Genomic DNA, 18,502 nt, shown 5'->3' with positions numbered 1-18,502 from the left:
ATGAATTACGTTTTTGTAGGGTTTTTGGATCAACGCGAAAAATAAGGTCTGCGGTAACAGGTTTAGGAGATCTTATATGTTTTGTTCTATGAGATAATCGCCATCAGCTATAGTACATTTCTGTGAATTTTAAGCATTTATGTCATTTTGAAAAAGCACATAAAGGCTTCATCATTCATAAAGGTAATGTTAACTGACTGATATTATCTAATAGAACAAAACATAGGAGATCTCCTAAGCCTGGTTTGGACTTACTTTTGGCGTTCATCCCAAAACCCTATTCTTTCCCCATTAATTTTCCCCATAGGGATGGTTGAACGAACCAGAGGTAACTCATTTCCAGGTTTTAGGACGAGTGAGCTCTACCGAGCTCTATGGTCTTTCATTGACGACCACTTAGGCCCACATTAAAGGACTAATCCGTGGTAGTTACCATCTGAGTTTAGGGACCAACTGGTCAGCACAGGAGCAGAAAATGAAGTGCCTGTGAATAAAGGCCTTTATGTTATGTGATGTGATAATTTACAACATCAAACAGGGATGTGGTAAACTCAGCAAAAAAAATGTATGAATGAACTTCGCCCCTTTTTCAGGACCCTGTCTTTCAAAGATAATTCGTAAAATCCAAATAACTTCACAGATCTTCATTGTAAAGGGTTTAAACACTGATTCCCATGCTTGTTCAATGAACCATAAACAATTAATGAACATGCACCTGTGGAACGGTTGTTAAGACACTAACAGCTTCCCGACGGTAGGCAATTAAGGTCACAGTTATGAAAACTTAGGACACTAAAGAGGCATTTCTACTGACTTTGAAAAACACCAAAAGAAAGATGCCCAGGGTCCCTGCTCATCTGCGTGAACGTGCCTTAGGCATGCTGCAAGGAGGCATGGGGACTGCAAATGTGGCCAGGGCAATAAATTGCAATGTCCGTACTTTGAGACGCCTAAGACAGAGCTACAGGCAGATGGGGCGGACAGCTGATCGTCCTCGCAGTGGCAGACCATGTGTAAAAACACCTGCACAGGATCAGAACATCCCAACATCACACCTGTGGGACAGATACAGGATGGCAACAACAACTGCCCGAGTTACACCAGGAACGCACAATCCCTCCATCAGTGCTCAGACTGTCCGCAATAGGCTGAGAGAGGCTGGACTGAGTGCTTGTAGGCCTGTTGTAAGGCAGGTCCTCACCATACATCACCGGCAACAACTTAGCCTATGGGCATAAACCCACCGCCGCTAGACCAGACAGGACTGGCAAAAAGTGCTCTTCACTGACGAGTCACGGTTTTGTCTCACCTAGGGGTGATGATCGGATTCACGTTTATTGTCGAAGGAATGAGCGTTACACCGAGGCCTGCACTCTGGAGCGGGATCGATTTGGAGGTGGAGGGTCCGTCATGTCCAGGGGCGGTGTGTCACAGCATCATCAGACTGAGCTTGTTGTCATTGCAGGCAATCTCCACGCTATGCGTTACAGGAAATACATCCTCCTCCCTCATGTGGTACCCTTCCTGCAGGCTCATCCTGATATGAGCCTCCAGCATGACAATGCCACCAGCCATACTGCTCGTTCTGTGCATGATGTCCTGCAAGACAGGAATGTCAGTGTTCTGCCTTGGCCAGGCAAGAGCTCAGATCTCAATCCCATTGAGCATGTCCCCCCCCCCCAGGTGCCTTGGTGGAAGAGTGGGGTAACATCTCAAAGCAAGAACTGACAACTCTGGTGCAGTCCATGAGCAGTACTTAATGCAACTGGTGGCCACACCAGATACTGACTGTTACTTTTAATTTGATCCCTTTTGTTCAGGGAGACATTATTCAATGTTTGTTAGTCACGCTTATTAGACGCTGCATCTCTGCCATTGGAAACCGGCACACACTGTCCTTTGTTTGCCTCGCCTGTCGGGCACTGCTTTCCCGCAGTTATTTTAACGTTACGGGGAGGGCCTCCTGTGGCAGAAAGAGACAACCGGAAATGTTGTCATTTCTGGATTGTGATGCATACGAGATTTCTTTCGTATTTATTTCACACAAAGACGTGTGATTTATTTACCTAAATTATTTCAAATAAACTCATCATAATTAGAAAATATACCCCATAATGTCTTATTTCCCATATATATATTTTTACAAATTCATAAACATTCATGCCATTTTCGCATCTTCAACGTATCGGAACAGTTTACTTATGTGATTGGTTAGTTGTTGTAACAAGAACCATGTGATTTCTATATAGTCGTCTGTCATGGCGGGATTCCTGAAATGGAAAAATGGACCTCTCTCCGAAATAGTTTTTATAATTGTGCTTTTTTGTATATTAAGTACGCCACCAACCTCAGGTAGAGTTGTTTCTAGCTAGGTCATTTTGTTCGGGGAATTTGATAGCCAATATGAAATGTGAGAGGCGAACTTTTCGTTTACGATGAGGCCAGCTAGCGTAGTTACTTACTGTTGTTCTTGAGACCCAAGGCATTAACAAGGCTTATATGAACTGAGCTAGCAACGTTAACTGTCCCAGGTGAACTATCTAGCCAGTCTGCTAACGTTAGCTAGTCTGTCAGTAGCCAGGTGATTAGACATGAACTAATACATTTTAATTCTAAGAGATTCATTGAAAGTTGAGCTGTTACCAGAAACTAGTTAGCTAGCCAGCTGGTGTCGCCCTTCACTTTCCACAACGTCAGCTTGCTTTTCTAGCTAGTCAGCTAACCTCGTTAGCCAAATAGTTCGTGGTTTATTTCTGGTGGCTCACTAACGTTACATAACCTAGTAGTAACGTTAGTTACCACTTGCTAGTAGTAGTTACTAATAGCTGGATAACTAGCTAAGTCCAGTCCTATGAAAGCCAATGTCCAGCTTTAGTTGGTTTGCTAGCAGATGTGTAAAGCATACAGAAGTTTACTGGTGAATACAGTCCGTGCTGACTTGTGATTTAATATTACTGCATTGTTGAGGAGAGTTTGCTAGCTGGTTAAGCATTTCACTGTACTGCTTATACCTGCTGTATCCTGTGCATTTGACAAATACAATTTGATTTGCTGGATAGTAAATGCACGAAGCTGACCCTAACATCGTATCATTCTCACAGGAAGTAAGATCAACATAGTCAATATCAAAGATGGCCAAGAGTCTGCCAAAACAGGGTCAAATCACTACTGCTATCTCAACCCCATTGTCCCAGGTTGGAAGGAAACATGGACAAGAATCCAGGCAAGAGAACAATTTTTTCTTCCCAGGTCTATTTGTGCTCTTGTCATGTCCATTGCTAGAGTGACAAAAGGGTTGGCATGATGGCACAAACAGATCGGACCTCAGGGTTCGATGATAAGTCTCTTATTTGAAAGAGAGCCTGTATGTATGTGTGTATGTGTGTGTGTAGCTAATACTTGTGTTGTATTGCCGATAGGTTCGAGTATGGAGCTCAAAACAGTTGAAGGTAACTGTTGTGGAGGATGAGGAGAAGCTGCAGGAGCTAGAACATTTCAGTGTCTGGGGACTGGTGCAGTACCTAATGCATGAGCAGACCAATGAAACCACCCTCAGCATCAGCCTGTTCAGCCCAAAGACCTGCTTCAAGATCAAACCCATCGACCCTGTAGCAATATACACTGTAAAGCCCACACGAAGTAAGTAAAGGGAAAGGTGGGGTTGCTTAGTTAGTTACATGTCTATTACCCATTCATTTTGTGTTATCTTTGCTGTCTGTGCTTCACTCCCACAGAGTTCGACATTTTCCTATTTGTGACATTCTTGGCTGGAGTGCTGCTGTTCATCTTTGCTGACTCGCTCAGCAGGTAACTAAATGGATTGTGTTCACATTTTACCCCCTCTATATAAATGACATGGTCCAGATAATATTGGCTATGTTTTTTTGTTGCTATCTAACAGGAGTCAGGTATTCTATTACTCTGCTGGCATGAGCACAGGTATGATTGCCTCCCTCATCATTCTCATCTTCATCATGGCACGGTTTTTGCCAAAGGTAAGAAGTCAACACTTCTATATCAGTCTCATAGCTAATCACACCCACTACTAACAGTTTGATTTGAACAAAGCAATAACAAGTCAGAGTACCCAGATAGTTAATGTTTTGGTGACCTTTCTGATTTCTATAATGTGTGTGAGAGTCATACAAATATATGTTTAGATTTCACAACCCATATCATCTTTTTCTTTTCTCAGAAAAGCCCATTTTACGTGGTGATAGTTGGTGGCTGGTCCTTCTCTGTTTACGTCATCCAGCTTGTGTTCAGGAACCTGCAGCTGATTCTGAAAGAGCACTGGCACGTGGCTTTTGGTAAATATTGATTGTATTAAACACAATCACAACAAACTCTGAGAACTACATTGCCTCTCAAACTTTTAACATCTGTTATTAGTTCACAACCATTGCTCCATGTTTGTAATAGGAACAGTTACATGAATTGTTTGTCTGTGTGCCCTAGGCTATGCTGCAGTGGTTGGGTTTATCAGTTTTGCTGTGTGCTATCGTCATGGCCCTCTTGTGGAGGAGAGGAGTATCAATATCCTGTCCTGGACGCTGCAGTTTTTTGGCCTGCTGCTGATCTATGCTGGTATCCAGGTTCAGCAAGTGGCGTTGGCCACCATCATTGCTACATTCTGCTCTAAGAACCTGGAGTACCCTGTTTCATTGCTCCTTCTTGCATGGCAGTAGGTGTTAGTTTGTAGTACTACTCTCAAGGTAACATGTGTACATTCCTGTATTGGTGTCAAGTGACATGTTGTCTGCTGCTGTTATAGTGTACAATCCTCTTGTGCAGTAAGGTCAAGCCAACTCTACGCTGGAAGCCAGAGCCTCGTCGACTGCTGACTGAAGAAGAGTTCCAGAAACAGGGGGAGGAGGAGACGCAACATGCCCTGGAGGAGCTGAGAAAGTACTGCAGCAGTCCAGACTTCAGCACCTGGAAGACAGTCTCTCGACTTCAGTCCCCAAAAAGGTGACAGACCGTTGTTGCATTGAAATACTGACTAATGATGTTCATTCTGCTTTTAATGATCTGGTATTAACCCCTGGTTGTCTGTGCTCTAAACAAGTCAAATGTACATTGGCTACTGCTGGATCGAAAAGCTATCTTCTGGTCTGGGGGTGATGTTTGTCTTTTTAGGTCAACTAGTCATATAACTGTCTCTTTCCCATTCATTGTTTTAACTAAAAATGTGTGTCAGTGTGGTATAGTAGCTTGGAATAAAGAAAATGATTTGTCTGATCCACAGGTTTGCAGATTTTGTGGAGGGCTCACCTCACCTGATATCAAATGAGGTTTCTGTGCATGCACAGGAATATGGATCCTTCTTTGAGGATGATTTCTTTGACACGGATGAGGACAATGATGAGGAGAATATGGTGAACGGTTTGAAAAGAGGAGACCTTGGGTGGAATGACAGAGACTTGTGATGATGCATAGATGGGTGTTTTTCCCTGTAGCAGCCAGGTTGATGGAGCTGACTGGCCTTTAACCCTCACAGCTCTCCTCCAACCCGAAGACAGGTGTTCATGAATCACCAGGAGATAGTGGAATCTTGCCATTAGTATCCCTGTGAGAATGTCTTGCATCTAAGTTGAGGCATAGATCCTACTGTAGATTGCTGATGGCAACCACCAGTTTTGTAAATTGACACTTAAAGCCAGGCCCTGAGTGCAATGTACTGAACTGAAAATGTAAATCTAATTCATGTGGAGAACTCCCTCGAGTTAGGGGCATATTTATAAAGTTTGGATTTATCCCAGTGTTTTAATTTCAGCTGAGAAACTTGACCGCAGGGGTATACTACAAAGCAGGATTAATGAGGTAGCTAGCTAACATTGATAAACAAGCAGAAATAACTAGATTTTCGATTTCATTAAGAAAGCTAAGCTTGGGTACAGTATGGGTTTTGGTTATTGAGTCAATTAGACAATGCACATTTCATGCTAGTCTTTCTAAAAAAATAAAGTTATATCAGAATATTCTTGCAAATCAGCTTGCTAAGTCATGCTTTGTTGTGTTACACTCCTCAGCAAGAGCAAGTTTATGAAGACTAAGAATGTTTGGCATTTCATTTTCTGGGAGCAATGACCGAACATTATTTTGCTATCTTTCCTCATTAGTAAATTGCCAGGGCACAATTTTGGAGATGTTTTAATGTAAAAATGTTTTCTTGGTCTTATTTTTTATGTTAAATAACTGACTTTTTGCGTTGTGAAACGCGTTGACGTAAACAGGAAATGATTTCATAGCTGACATCTGTTGGGAATAAGTTAGTATACTGAGCAAAAATATAACCATTTTACTGAGTTACATTTCATATCATGAAATAAGTGAATTGAAATAAATTCGTTAGCCCCTCTGCTATGGATTTCACATGACTGGTCAGGGGTGCAGCCATGGGTGGGCTGCTTGAGAGCCAGGCCCAGCCAATCCGTATTAGTTTTTCCCTACAAATGGGATATATTACGGACAGAAATACACCTCAGTTTCATCAGCTGTCCGGGTGGCTGGTCCCAAACAATCCTGAAGTTGAAGGAGCCAGATGTGGAGGTCCTGGGCTGGCATGGTTACACGTGGTCTGCGGTTGTGAGGCCGATTGGACATACTGCCAGAGTCTCTAAAACAATGTTGGAGGTGGCTTATGGTAGAGAGATCAGCATTCAATTCTCTGGCAACAACTCAGGTGGACATTCCTGCAGTCAGCATGCCAATTGTACACTCCCTCAAAACATCTGTGGTGTTGTGTGACAAAACTGCCCATTTTAGAGTGGCCTTTTATTGTCCCCAGCACAAGTTCCACCTGTGTAGTGATCATGCTGTTTAATGAGCTTCTTGATAAGTCACACCTGTCAGGTGGATGGATTCTCTTGGCAAAGGAGAAATGCTCACTAAAAGGGATGTAACCAAATTTGTGCACAGAATTTGAGAGAAATAAGATTTTTGTGCGTATGGAAAATTTCTGGGATATTTTATTTCAGCTCATGAAACATGGGACCAACACTTTACATGTTGTGTTTACATATTTGTTCAGTGTATTTTGGTATTTGAAGCAGCATGTTTACAGCCATTGATTGAGTATGTGTGTGTGATATATATATATATATATACTCATGTTTAAGGATCCCATTTATATATGTAATGTTTAAGGATATCATTGCAAGTAGTTTAATCGTTCTTTGACGTGTGTGACACATCACAAAATGGTTGTTAGTTATTTCTAACTTGAATCTTTTTTCTTGTTTTATTTGTACTGAGATTTCTAGGTTTCATACCACAAGCATTGCCTTTATTTAATTTTTATTTTAGACAAAACGTGTTGAAATGGATAATATTTTTTATACTGTGAGATATTGTACTTTAGTATCCTGGCTGCAATTCTGTATTATGTTGTGTAATTTGTCTTGCATATACCTATACAGATCTGGGCCAAAGCTTCTCAGAGTAGGAGTGCTGATCTAGGATCAGGACCACCCTGTCCATCTTGTTCTTTATCAACTAAAAGGTTGAAACTGTAAATAATCATGTGGATGTTAATAAATTCATGATATTGTAAAACGCCACTTAATCTTGAGACATTTCCACTAGCCTGTTGCCTGTAGAAGGGGAATACAGAGTAGAAAAACCTCAAAAGAATGATGTAGTCTGTATGAGTTATGTTGAAACTACTCTACACAAACAACAGCGGGTGCAATATACCTTTTCTTTATATACCGTGTACTTCAGTTTTCTGGTTTGATTACTTGCAGCATAGACTTATCTTTACCCACCTAATTTTATTTGAGTGGTTCTCAAGCTTCTCTAGGACAGTTACATGAAATCCCCCAAGTTTTACTGATGAGTAAGTGCACAGATTTCTGAAAATGATGTCCAAACTGAATATTTTATTTTATAATTTGGGGAAAATATCTCTAGTTTTATAAGGAGTTGTGGTTTCATAGAAACCATAAAGGAACATCCAGGAACATGCAGCTTTATTTGAAACTTCTAGGATACTTCAGACAAAAACCTATACTCAGAAATTCTGTCAATAATGATGGAAAACTGTGTCTAACAATGCTATTTATATCCATAGTCAATACCGGCTTGGTGAGTTTTGCATGTAGTAGTTCAAAGGCATGCATCAAATCCATGGTTGTAAAATAAAAAAACTGGAAGTAGAACCATTTTCGAGTACCTATTGCTCTATTAGCTGGTTTTAGGGTAAATGATTGGCTAATCATCAGGTAATATGGTTGTAAATGGAGATATCTACATGTATCTGGTCAGTGGTGGAAAAAGTACTCAATTGTCATACTTGAGTAAAAGTAAAGATACCTTAATAGAAAAAGACTCAAGTAAAAGTGTCACCCAGTAAAAAAATACTTGAGTAAAGGTCAAAGTATCTCGTTTTAAACATACTTAAGTACAGTGGTGGAAAAAGTACTCAATTGTCATACTTGAACAAAAGTAAATGCAACCAGACAGCCCAAATGTTATTTTTTATTTTTTACAGACGGGCACACTCCAACACTCAGACATAATTTAAAAACACAGTATTTGTGTTAAGTCCGCCAGATCAGAGGAAGTAGGGATGACAACGCATTATATTGATAGGTGTGTAAATTGGACGATATTGCTGTCCTGTCTGAACATTTGAAATGTAATGAGTACTTTTGGGTTTCAGGGAAAATGTATGGGTGGCAAAAGTACATATTTTCTTTAGGAATGTAGTGGAGTAAAAGTAGTCAAAATATATACAGTAAAGATACCCCCAAAAACGACTTAAGTAAAAATACTTTAAAGTACTACTTAAGTACTTTACACCCCTGTATATGGTATCCAGGAGGTATGGCTACTTGGTATCAGGCTGATATTCAAAAGATGACTAGGGTCATCATTGGGTATCCTCTGGTATTTTGGGACAAACATCCCCGCTTGTCTAACTCTAATTTCTACCTTGACAGCCTTCAACATTACCAGGTTTTCATTACGGATTCCTGTTAGCTGCAATTCACAAGCCAGGTGGTGCAACACTTTTGATTTACACTACCTTTGAAAATGTGACCCAAATGTTGTTTGCATTGCAGACAGTGGGGGCAAGTCAGGCAACCCTATATGGGATTCTACAGTCTGACAGCTGATGGAGCTATTAGATCATTTGCATGTACTTCCCAGGTTTAAAAAAATGGTATGTTTGACAGCATAGTCAAATTATTATCGAAGACACCATTTCCCCTATGCTACTTCCCCCAGAAGAGAGCAAGCACACCACCTAACCTCATCACTCCAATGAAAACATGGTCATAGTCTTGGGGGGGGGGGGGGCATCCCTCCAGTCTATCAGCACATCATAGGAATTGGTATATTCCTCCACACAGGCCTCATATAAAGTGTGTGGAGTTCCCCAGAATCCTCACAGCCACGCCTACACAGGTAATCTGAGAATTTACATGATGGTCTGACCCCTCAGTCCCCTGCAACGTCACTTTACTCCTGTGCTGCTGTTGTCACTCACTGCTGAACACTCCCCTTAGGTTTCACACTTGGAGCATTATGGAATTAGATGAGAACAATCAATGCAACAATTTTCTTTGTCTTGGGTGTATCTATTAATTTGCTACACTTGTGTTTGTACACACAATGACAATGATGTATGCCCCGGGATGTACCCCAAATTTCCATACAAAGTATTTAGATTTACACAATATTGAACGTTTATTATTAGACACTATCATTTATTGAGAATGCTCACATGGAAATTGACCTCCAATAAGTGTCATCACATGGATTGATTGTTACCAAACTAAATGGAAAAAAATTTTCAGCCAAGTTAAACATTTAAGGCACTGCAAAGACTGGCAACATTCAATTTCTATGGCATCCAACATTATATTTATATGGATGCCACTATCCTAAACTATGTAATCACACATTCCAATGTGTGGACATATACAAGTCATCCTATAAAGACTTAGGTTTGAAGGTGATGACGTTCACAATATAGTTCTTTCTAGAAAACAACGTCAAAAAATGTCATCTGACAAAAAGAGAAAGTAATGGTTTGAGGATACCAGCACATTGCACACATACATACATGCTCTCTGTGTGTGTGGAACCAGACACAGGATCATACAGTCTATGGTATCTATGTGTGAGTGACTTTGAACAACAAATATAATATATAATATATATATATATAATATAATGTCATATAACGAAAATAAATTACATGAAATAAAGCAGAGGCACTCAGTAACTCTTAATCATATAGCTTGGCGTTCAGTGCATTTTGGTTCTTTGTTTTTAGTCACAGAGCGAAAATGAACTGTGCAATAAAAACAACAATGCCCTTCAAACAGCTCATAAAGTTACCAAACATTTCTTATTCACTTCCGCCTCTGGACCTCACAAGTAAAGTACACATAAATAGAATATAACTCTGATATTATCCACCTGTGTTAGTCAATATCTATTGATCCCAAATATTCGTACTCCATGGAACAGGGGCAGCTTTGGAAGGAGGACGCTGAGGAGAGAGCCTGTATTGACCAGGAAATGTGTGGCATCGTACTTGGTGTAGAAACTGGCAAGAATATACCTGAAGAATTAACAGCTAGTTTAGGGTTATTATTCAATGCTCATAACAAACAAGGATGCAATAATTAAATAGTTACTCTTCCACATTAATTTATCATTGCAAGCCATAAGGAAAACTTAACATAACAAAATCTAGTATGTACAGATTTTCAGTCTTACAGCACAATGGGTGAGATGGTGAGGAATTTGCGTGAGGATGTAAACTGAATGCCGTAGTCCATCTGTTCCCAGTGTGTGAGTAGGCGAGCTTTGCCCTGGTCCGGTGTCTCAAAAGGAGTGCCCTTTACCGTGTGCAGAAATAAGTACATCACCTGTGGTGGACAGATCACACATAAACACACCTCTATTAGATCAACAGACACACTCATTAGTCATTACAATGTCATAATACAAGCCCTCATTTTTCATGATGTAGTTGAAATAGAAATGTATTTAAATGAGAACATTTGATTGGAAAAATGATAAACAAACTATAAATACTTGGGCTGACCAAATTATGGATGACATTTGTGAGGGTCCAGACAAGAGGCACCGTGAGTACAGGGATGCTCAACAAGACGACGTGCAGCACGGTGACCAACAACAGGTAGGCCAGCCAGATCCCTCTGCTGTTCATCACCCTCGTATTGGGGTTTACCTCACTGTGAGCCACGCCCACATTCATCTTGAGGGAACGGGAGGATTACACATGATGAGCATTGGACATTGAAGCTTGATACAGGCTTGATACAGAAAACATTGATGCTTAATAGAGGAAAGGAATCTAAAGGAACTAGGCCTATGGCTTGTCCCTCGCCAGATAATGGTGTTAACAGAAAATCTAGAATTAAATTATCCTAAAATGTTACAAAATAAAAGGAGAATGAGTACATAATTTGCATATTTCACAGAGTTCCCTCAACTACTCATTTCACAGATCACAACAAGAGAAGATGAGATAGGCTATGTCAGATACAGAAAGTTGATATCAAGGGGAAGTAGAAATCTAGCCTAGTTCTCATTCCCAGTAAGCCACTAGGCCAGGTGAGTGACCATATTTGATTGCATACTATTATTGTAGGTAGCTAGCTATTAACATTTTGTAAATATTTTCCAATTCCAATCAAAGTGGATTTGGGAAACTGAGAATTCCCGAAATTTTCTAAAACTAACGTTAGCTAGTCTAAAAGTCTAAAACTAACGTTAGCTAATACCTTGTTGTGAATATATAGCAAGTGGGTCTAGCTTTAACTCATCTGACTAAGTAGCTCAAGCAACTTTAGGCCTGATTTGGCCACTACACTCGGGTCGTCACTAGTTACCACAGCCACAAAGTCATAAACCCAGCCTATTTCTACAGCTGATCTTCTTAAAATATGATTCTTAACCGTAACCACACTGCTAACATTATGCCAAGTCCTAACCTTCAATTAAGACCAAAAAGCTCTTTCTTGTTTTTATGGATCCTTACGATATAAACGAGTTTAACTACTGGAAACACTACAGTCGATTAACTGGCTAAACTAGCTAACGTTACTAGCTAGCTAACTAAATAACAACAGCTGTTTGCGCCGTGAAAACGTAGATGCATCTGCAAAATCTACTTACAGTGCGTTAGATTCTGTCAACTCGTGTGCTAATCCATTACATTTAGCATTTTATATCAAACTTTCCTGACAATGTAGCTAGAAACTCACCTAGCTAGTTAGAAACTCACCTTATGTTGTAACCAGGAAATCCCTAAACATGTTCAACCCCGCCCCTGTTCGTTTTGGATTAGCTTTAATGGTTCCACGTCATTTATCATAAATCTTCCGTTATAATAACGTTATTATGAGTGGACAGAAAATCCAAATATACATTAAACATATTTTTACCCAATGTTAAAAGGGAAAAAGAAAATACAAAATAATTGTATTCAAATGGTGGTTGTTGATAATATTTAAAAAATAAAACGATCCCCCTTGTCCTCTGTTGCCCTACCAAACATTTCATAGTCCATCTATTTAAACAAATATAGGCTATTAAAACTGTAGTTCTGAGTGTAAAATGTGAAACGGGGACTCAGGTAGCAAAAAGAACCATCATTGGGACAGCGCACAGATGATTTCTGTGAGCGCTGGTGTGCCATCCTGAACAAATGCTCTATTGATTTAATGACATTAATTGTTGATCAGTTGAAGAAGGATTTTATTGAAATGGATAACACGATTAAAGACAAACGCACAGCTCTACAAACAGCTGTTAATGATGATGGCATATTCAATGAACTGATGAAAACTAACCAAGCGCTCCAGGACAAGTTGTCTACAGAAATAAAGTAACTTAAAATCAAGAATTTCAACCAAGACAAAAAAAGACAATGCCGATGGCAAAGTCTACTTCTGGAGAAACCCTGACAAAAGAGGTCCTGCTCCCCCTCTCATTGACAGACGCAAGAGGGATGCCGCTTACTTAGACCCACCCTTGTCTGATCAACGCTCTACAACCAGCGCCTCATCGGCTTCCAGTGGTAGTTTTTTATTCAACGAGAGACTGGACGGACGGAGGGGCGGAGGTGGCCGCAGGCACGCGCATCGACGAGATGCCGCACCAGACGGGGTAAGAAGAAACGACTATCAGAGGCAGAGGAGACCGTTCATACGGTCACAGAACCCACGGGACTGAGTGTCTTTAATTTATCAAGCAAGATATTGAGCCCTGACCATGTCTCTTTGCTTAATAAAGGGTTATCTTTTGTGCCTACAACCCAGTGCAACGATTTTGATGTTAAGGTAGACATGTTTAAGTGTTTTAGAAACATCCGTTTAAGGGAATACTTTAACTCCTCTAATTCTGACACTTCTATTGAACCAGTAGGTTGCTCTCCTGCACATACTCCGACTCCTTTTAGAAGCAAGAGTTATTTTATACCTCCAGCCAATCGCAATCACTCTATATTGCAGAATTGTGGAAAATTATGTTGGACATCTCCTTAAGAATAAACAGGGGTCCAAATCTTTCCATAATTTACCTAAGGATGAAAAACAAGCTTTGCTTGATTTACAATCCGATACGTCAGTCCTTATTCGTCCTGCTGACAAGGGTGGGTCGGTTGTACTCATGGATAGGACAGTTTATGTACACGAGTGTCATAGACAGGTGCTTGACAACACCTTTTACAAGAAACTCAGAAGTGACCCTACTTCCCAATTTCAGAATACTATCTTTACTGTCCTAGATGTGTATTTAAGTTCTGGTCAGATAACCAAAAAAGAACATGTTTTTTTGGCTATTCAACACCCTAAAATTGCCACTTTCTATACTTTGCCGAAATTACACAAGAATGTTACACAACCTCCAGGGCGCCCTATTGTAGCGGGCATTGATGCAGTAACGGCCCCTCTATCTACTTTTGTTGACTTTTTTATTAGACTACTCGCAGAACAGCTCCTCTCCTTTGTAAAGGACACCAGCAGTATGATCTCTATCATTGAATCTCTTGATCCTCTCCCTGAGAATACCTTGTTATTTACTTTTGATGTTGAGTCGTTATACACAAATATTCCACACGAGGGCGGTATTGAAGCTATGGAACATTTTCTTCTGCAACGTGACCCTAAAGAACTACCTTCCAGTGCATGCATTATAATATTGGCTGAAATTTTTTTTTATTTTTTTTATTTCACCTTTATTTAACCAGGTAGGCTAGTTGAGAACAAGTTCTCATTTGCAACTGCGACCTGGCCAAGATAAGGCATAGCAGTGTGAGCAGACAACACAGAGTTACACATGGAGTAAACAATTAACATGTCAATAATACAGTAGAAAAAAGGGGAGTCTATATATACATTGTGTGCAAAAGGCATGAGAAGGTAGGCAAATAATTACAATTATGCAGATTAACACTGGAGTGATACATGATCAGATGGTTATGTACAGGTAGAGATATTGGTGTGCAAAAGAGCAGAAAAATAAATAAATAAAAACAGTATGGGGATGAGGTAGGTGAAAATGGGTGGGCTATTTACCAATAGACTATGTACAGCTGCAGCGATCGGTTAGCTGCTCAGATAGCAGATGTTTGAAGTTGGTGAGGGAGATAAAAGTCTCCAACTTCAGCGATTTTTGCAATTCGTTCCAGTCACAGGCAGCAGAGAACTGGAACGAAAGGCGGCCAAATGAGGTGTTGGCTTTAGGGATGATCAGTGAGATACACCTGCTGGAGCGCGTGCTACGGATGGGTGTTGCCATCGTAACCAGTGAACTGAGATAAGGCGGAGCTTTACCTAGCAATAGTACTCACGCATAACTATTTCATGTTTCTAAATGGTTTCTTTATACAGACGAATGGTACTGCTATGGGATCCCCCATGGCTCATAACTATGCTAATTTGTATGTGGGTTACATGGAGAAACAGTTTATTTTCAATCCTCTCAAAAATGTTTCCTTGCCTCACATCATTATTTGGAAACGGTATATTGATGATATTTTTGTTCTATGGAGGGGTGATGCAAAACAGCTCCAGGCATTCTATGCTTTTCTTAACTCCTGTTCTGATCATTTGAGATTTACTACGCAATCTGACACACGTCAAATCAGTTTTCTTGATCTTCTGATCTTGTGTGAAGATAATGTTCTATACACTGATCTTTACAGGAAGCCTACTGATCGTAACAGTTTGTTGAGGGCTGATAGTTGTCACCCACTTCCCTTGAAAAATAGTTTGCCCTACAGCCAATTCTGTCGAATCAAAATAATTTGCAAAAAACAATCACATTTCGACAGAAATATGGCTGAGACGCAAAGAAAGTTCAAGGAGAGGGGCTACAAGAATGATCAGATTAATATTGCCATTGAGAAAATTCAAAACAAAACGAGACATGACCTTTTTCAAGGTCAGTCTCGCAAAAAGACGCTTTCTTGTGTTCTAACTACCCGCTATTCAAAGTGCTCTGAACAAATTAAGGGAATTGTTCACAAACATTGGCACATCCTAAAATCCGATGATAGTCTCGGTAATGTGTTTTCGGACCTTCCCTTGGTCGTATTCTCGCGGGGAAGAAATCTCAGAGACCAATTAGTACACTCTGATTTACCACCCCAAGATAATTTGATAATCTATTATTAAACGAGAGGCTGCCTGGATCTTTAACTTAAAGACCCTTGCGCCCTTCGGTCTCAACGTAGACTTTGATCTGAAGCCATTCTTGTGATTATTGTGACTTTGCCATTGTAATTGTTTGTAAACTTGTGTAGTCAAATTAATCTATGATCGTATGCTATCCATTTGTTGTTTGTATGCTGTTCTTTGTATGACATTTTAATATTTGATAATTAACCGATGATATTAGGCCACTCTTGGCCATGATTACAGACACCTGTGTCTTTCGACACTACATAAACGAGTCATCCCGCAGTGTTTGTGACTATACCCTGATGAAGATAGCTTGGCTGTCGAAACGTTGGTAATGAAATGTTTGCATCTGAGCTCCTAGAGTGTGCGGCTCTCTTTTATTTTCACATTTTCTACTCCGCTAGCCAGCACCTCGCCTAAATAGGTGTGCGTTTCTTTTTCTTCTAGATCGTTCTGAGTGTAAAATGTGCCTCACAATATGCTACTGGTATTCTAAATATTAATTCAGATGTAATGCAAAAATATATATACTTTTGCTGAACCATGAAATGTGCATCTAAAAGCTTTTGTTTCCATAAAACCGGTATGTCAATCTGCTTTTTAACTAGCCCTATTTCTTTTGTTTCCATAAAACCGGTATGTCAATCTGCTTTTTAACTAGCCCTATTTCTTTTGTTTCCATAAAACCGGTATGTCAATCTGCTTTTTAACTAGCCCTATTTCTTTTGTTTCCATAAAACCGGTATGTCAATCTGCTTTTTAACTAGCCCTATTTCTTTTGTTTCCATAAAACCGGTATGTCAATCTGCTTTTTAACTAGCCCTGTTTAGAGATCTGCCCATTCAACGAAGGGAGGAGTCATAAACCAAACTTCCTTGTATTCGTTCTCTCATGTGCACTGAGTGCACGTTCCTTTTTTGGGAAAGTGAGTACAACATTCCGTAATCATTATTTGAAGGAATTGTAGTCAGCATTACACAGCCACCGACATATTGAAGTATGAAGCTACAATAGGAAGCTGTGCACCTTCATGCGGAATAAGAGGATTGTTTTAGGAAAGCACAGCTTCCTTCTTATGTAGTTTATTGCTTGACTGCAGTTTGGGAAATCGTGTAACAGCCATCAGGGATTCCTCTATGACCCCCCCAGCATCCCCAGCATAGATTATTCCTCTTTTCTCAGCTGTTGAATTATATTTATTATTACAGTAGATGTAAAGGCAAAATTAGTCAAATGTTATAGACACAACAACAACAGATAAAAGTTAGTTGTTTATTTTTTTGCAATTTGACACGTGGAGAACGGTATACAAGAATATAAATACACTGTTTAAAAAATATTATATTGGCAGATAAATATGTGTTAACAAATTAAATAAATACATATTTTAATAAATATGTTAAGTTACTTCACAATTACATTTGATAAAAATGCTAATACATTAATATGGATACATTTAAATATAAATACATTCCTAATTATAAACAACTGTTCCATAGTGGAACACAGGCAGATACATAAGTGTGTTAAATGTTTCATAAATATTTAATAACACACAACACCATAACAGTTACTTGTCTTTTCTGACTATTTGACCAAATTGATCATACAATGAATTTAGATGTCTATCTACTAAGTTATCTAATACTGATACTGAAACAGATCACAGATGACAAATCAATTGTGGCCTGTTTCCCAGCTCTAGATACAATATTTAGTTGAATTCATTATGTGTTTTGCAGGATAACCAGGGGCAAAGACCCGAGCCATGAGGATGGAGAAGGAGAACAGCTTCTCAATATTGTCACGACACAGTCCTGGCTCTTCCCAGCTGTTCACTTTTGACCAATTCTCTTCTGAATCAGGACGGGGCTCCTACAAATCAATTAGAGTAAGGATATGCAGCACCTCAGTCAATAAGATATTGAAATCAGTAGATTCAGACATCAAATACACTGGACTTACCCCCCATTTGAAAAAGGACTTCTTCCACTACTTTGTTCAACTTCTCTCCAACTTTTGTACAGCTACTCTTGAACTGACTAATTATCCCAAATACTACCCTGTAGTTCTTCAGAGCAGAAACCATCTTCTTAAGGCAAGGCTTTATGGATCTTAGTAAAAATACAAAATATTATTAACCATCTTCCTTTTCTAAGTGTTTCTCAACCAATTCATATTTTGTGTGTGACAAATGATGGAACTGGTTAGTGCTTTAAAAATTCTGAAAAATGGGCATGTTTATAACCATTGACCACGTATGTGTCTTGTTGACCTTGTTGGTCCAAGTTAACTCATGATCAGATTTTCTTTGTATCACATTTGTCCATGGATTCCACCAACAGAATGGGAGTTGTGACTTACCGTTGAATCTGCTCTTAGATTTGTTGGATCACATTTGTCTGTGGCTTCCACCAGTACTCTTGGCCATTTGACAACTCTTTCCATAGTTTTCAAACGACTGAGCTCCTGCAAGACATGATGGAAAGTTTGACACAAATTCCGTTTAAGTAACCTACCTGCGCTGCGGCAGGCACTTTTAAATTCCACTTAAAACTGTCTGACTACCAAGGTCCCACAAAAGCATCAAGAACTAGGCTAGCCTAGCCTACTTCAATTCAGTTCTATCATCACCCTACCATTATCAATAGCTACGGAATACTGATGATAATCAACTTACCTCAATTAAGAGACGTTTAGCAAGTTGATTCAGTTGTAAAGAATACCCTTTAAGTTTCACGTTATTCCAACTGGTTGGTTAACCGGAGCGCTGAATGCACCTGTAAATACCACAAGAAGGGTAACAACTGTTGTGAACGACAGGTACA

The 18,502-nt window shown here is 39.7% G+C and overlaps 2 protein-coding genes across 4 annotated transcripts; one reads left to right on the top strand and one right to left on the bottom strand.

Annotated features, from left to right (window-relative positions):
* The first annotated feature begins 2,232 nt into the window (after nucleotides 1-2,232).
* Nucleotides 2,233-7,562, top strand: LOC139417343 (nuclear envelope integral membrane protein 1-like). Its single transcript, XM_071166612.1, has 9 exons — nucleotides 2,233-2,352; nucleotides 3,102-3,223; nucleotides 3,420-3,639; nucleotides 3,735-3,807; nucleotides 3,902-3,995; nucleotides 4,196-4,310; nucleotides 4,459-4,684; nucleotides 4,795-4,971; nucleotides 5,249-7,562. Exons 1-9 carry the CDS (start codon nucleotides 2,259-2,261, stop codon nucleotides 5,427-5,429), a joined length of 1,302 nt encoding a protein of 433 aa, XP_071022713.1. The 5' UTR covers nucleotides 2,233-2,258; the 3' UTR covers nucleotides 5,430-7,562.
* A 2,628-nt stretch (nucleotides 7,563-10,190) lies between these two features.
* LOC139417342 (ORM1-like protein 2) lies at nucleotides 10,191-12,310 on the bottom strand. Of its 3 annotated transcripts, none has more exons than XM_071166610.1 (4): nucleotides 12,275-12,310; nucleotides 11,069-11,242; nucleotides 10,738-10,889; nucleotides 10,191-10,579 (listed from the first exon to the last, which is right to left on the bottom strand). In XM_071166610.1, the coding sequence occupies exons 2-4, from the start codon at nucleotides 11,240-11,242 to the stop codon at nucleotides 10,444-10,446; spliced, it is 462 nt and encodes a 153-aa protein (XP_071022711.1). In that variant the 5' UTR covers nucleotides 12,275-12,310; the 3' UTR covers nucleotides 10,191-10,443. The 3 variants fall into 3 exon arrangements, with proteins under 3 accessions (XP_071022711.1, XP_071022712.1, XP_071022710.1); XM_071166611.1 differs by lacking the exon at nucleotides 12,275-12,310 and adding an exon at nucleotides 12,255-12,274; XM_071166609.1 differs by lacking the exon at nucleotides 12,275-12,310 and adding an exon at nucleotides 12,166-12,254.
* Between the last annotated feature and the right edge of the window lie 6,192 nt (nucleotides 12,311-18,502).

This window comes from Oncorhynchus clarkii, chromosome 9 (genome assembly GCF_045791955.1).
Source record: "Oncorhynchus clarkii lewisi isolate Uvic-CL-2024 chromosome 9, UVic_Ocla_1.0, whole genome shotgun sequence".
In the NCBI taxonomy this organism is placed as follows: Eukaryota; Metazoa; Chordata; class Actinopteri; order Salmoniformes; family Salmonidae; genus Oncorhynchus; species Oncorhynchus clarkii.
Note: the sequence above shows the minus strand (reverse complement) of the source record. Positions and strands in the feature narration are given on the sequence as shown.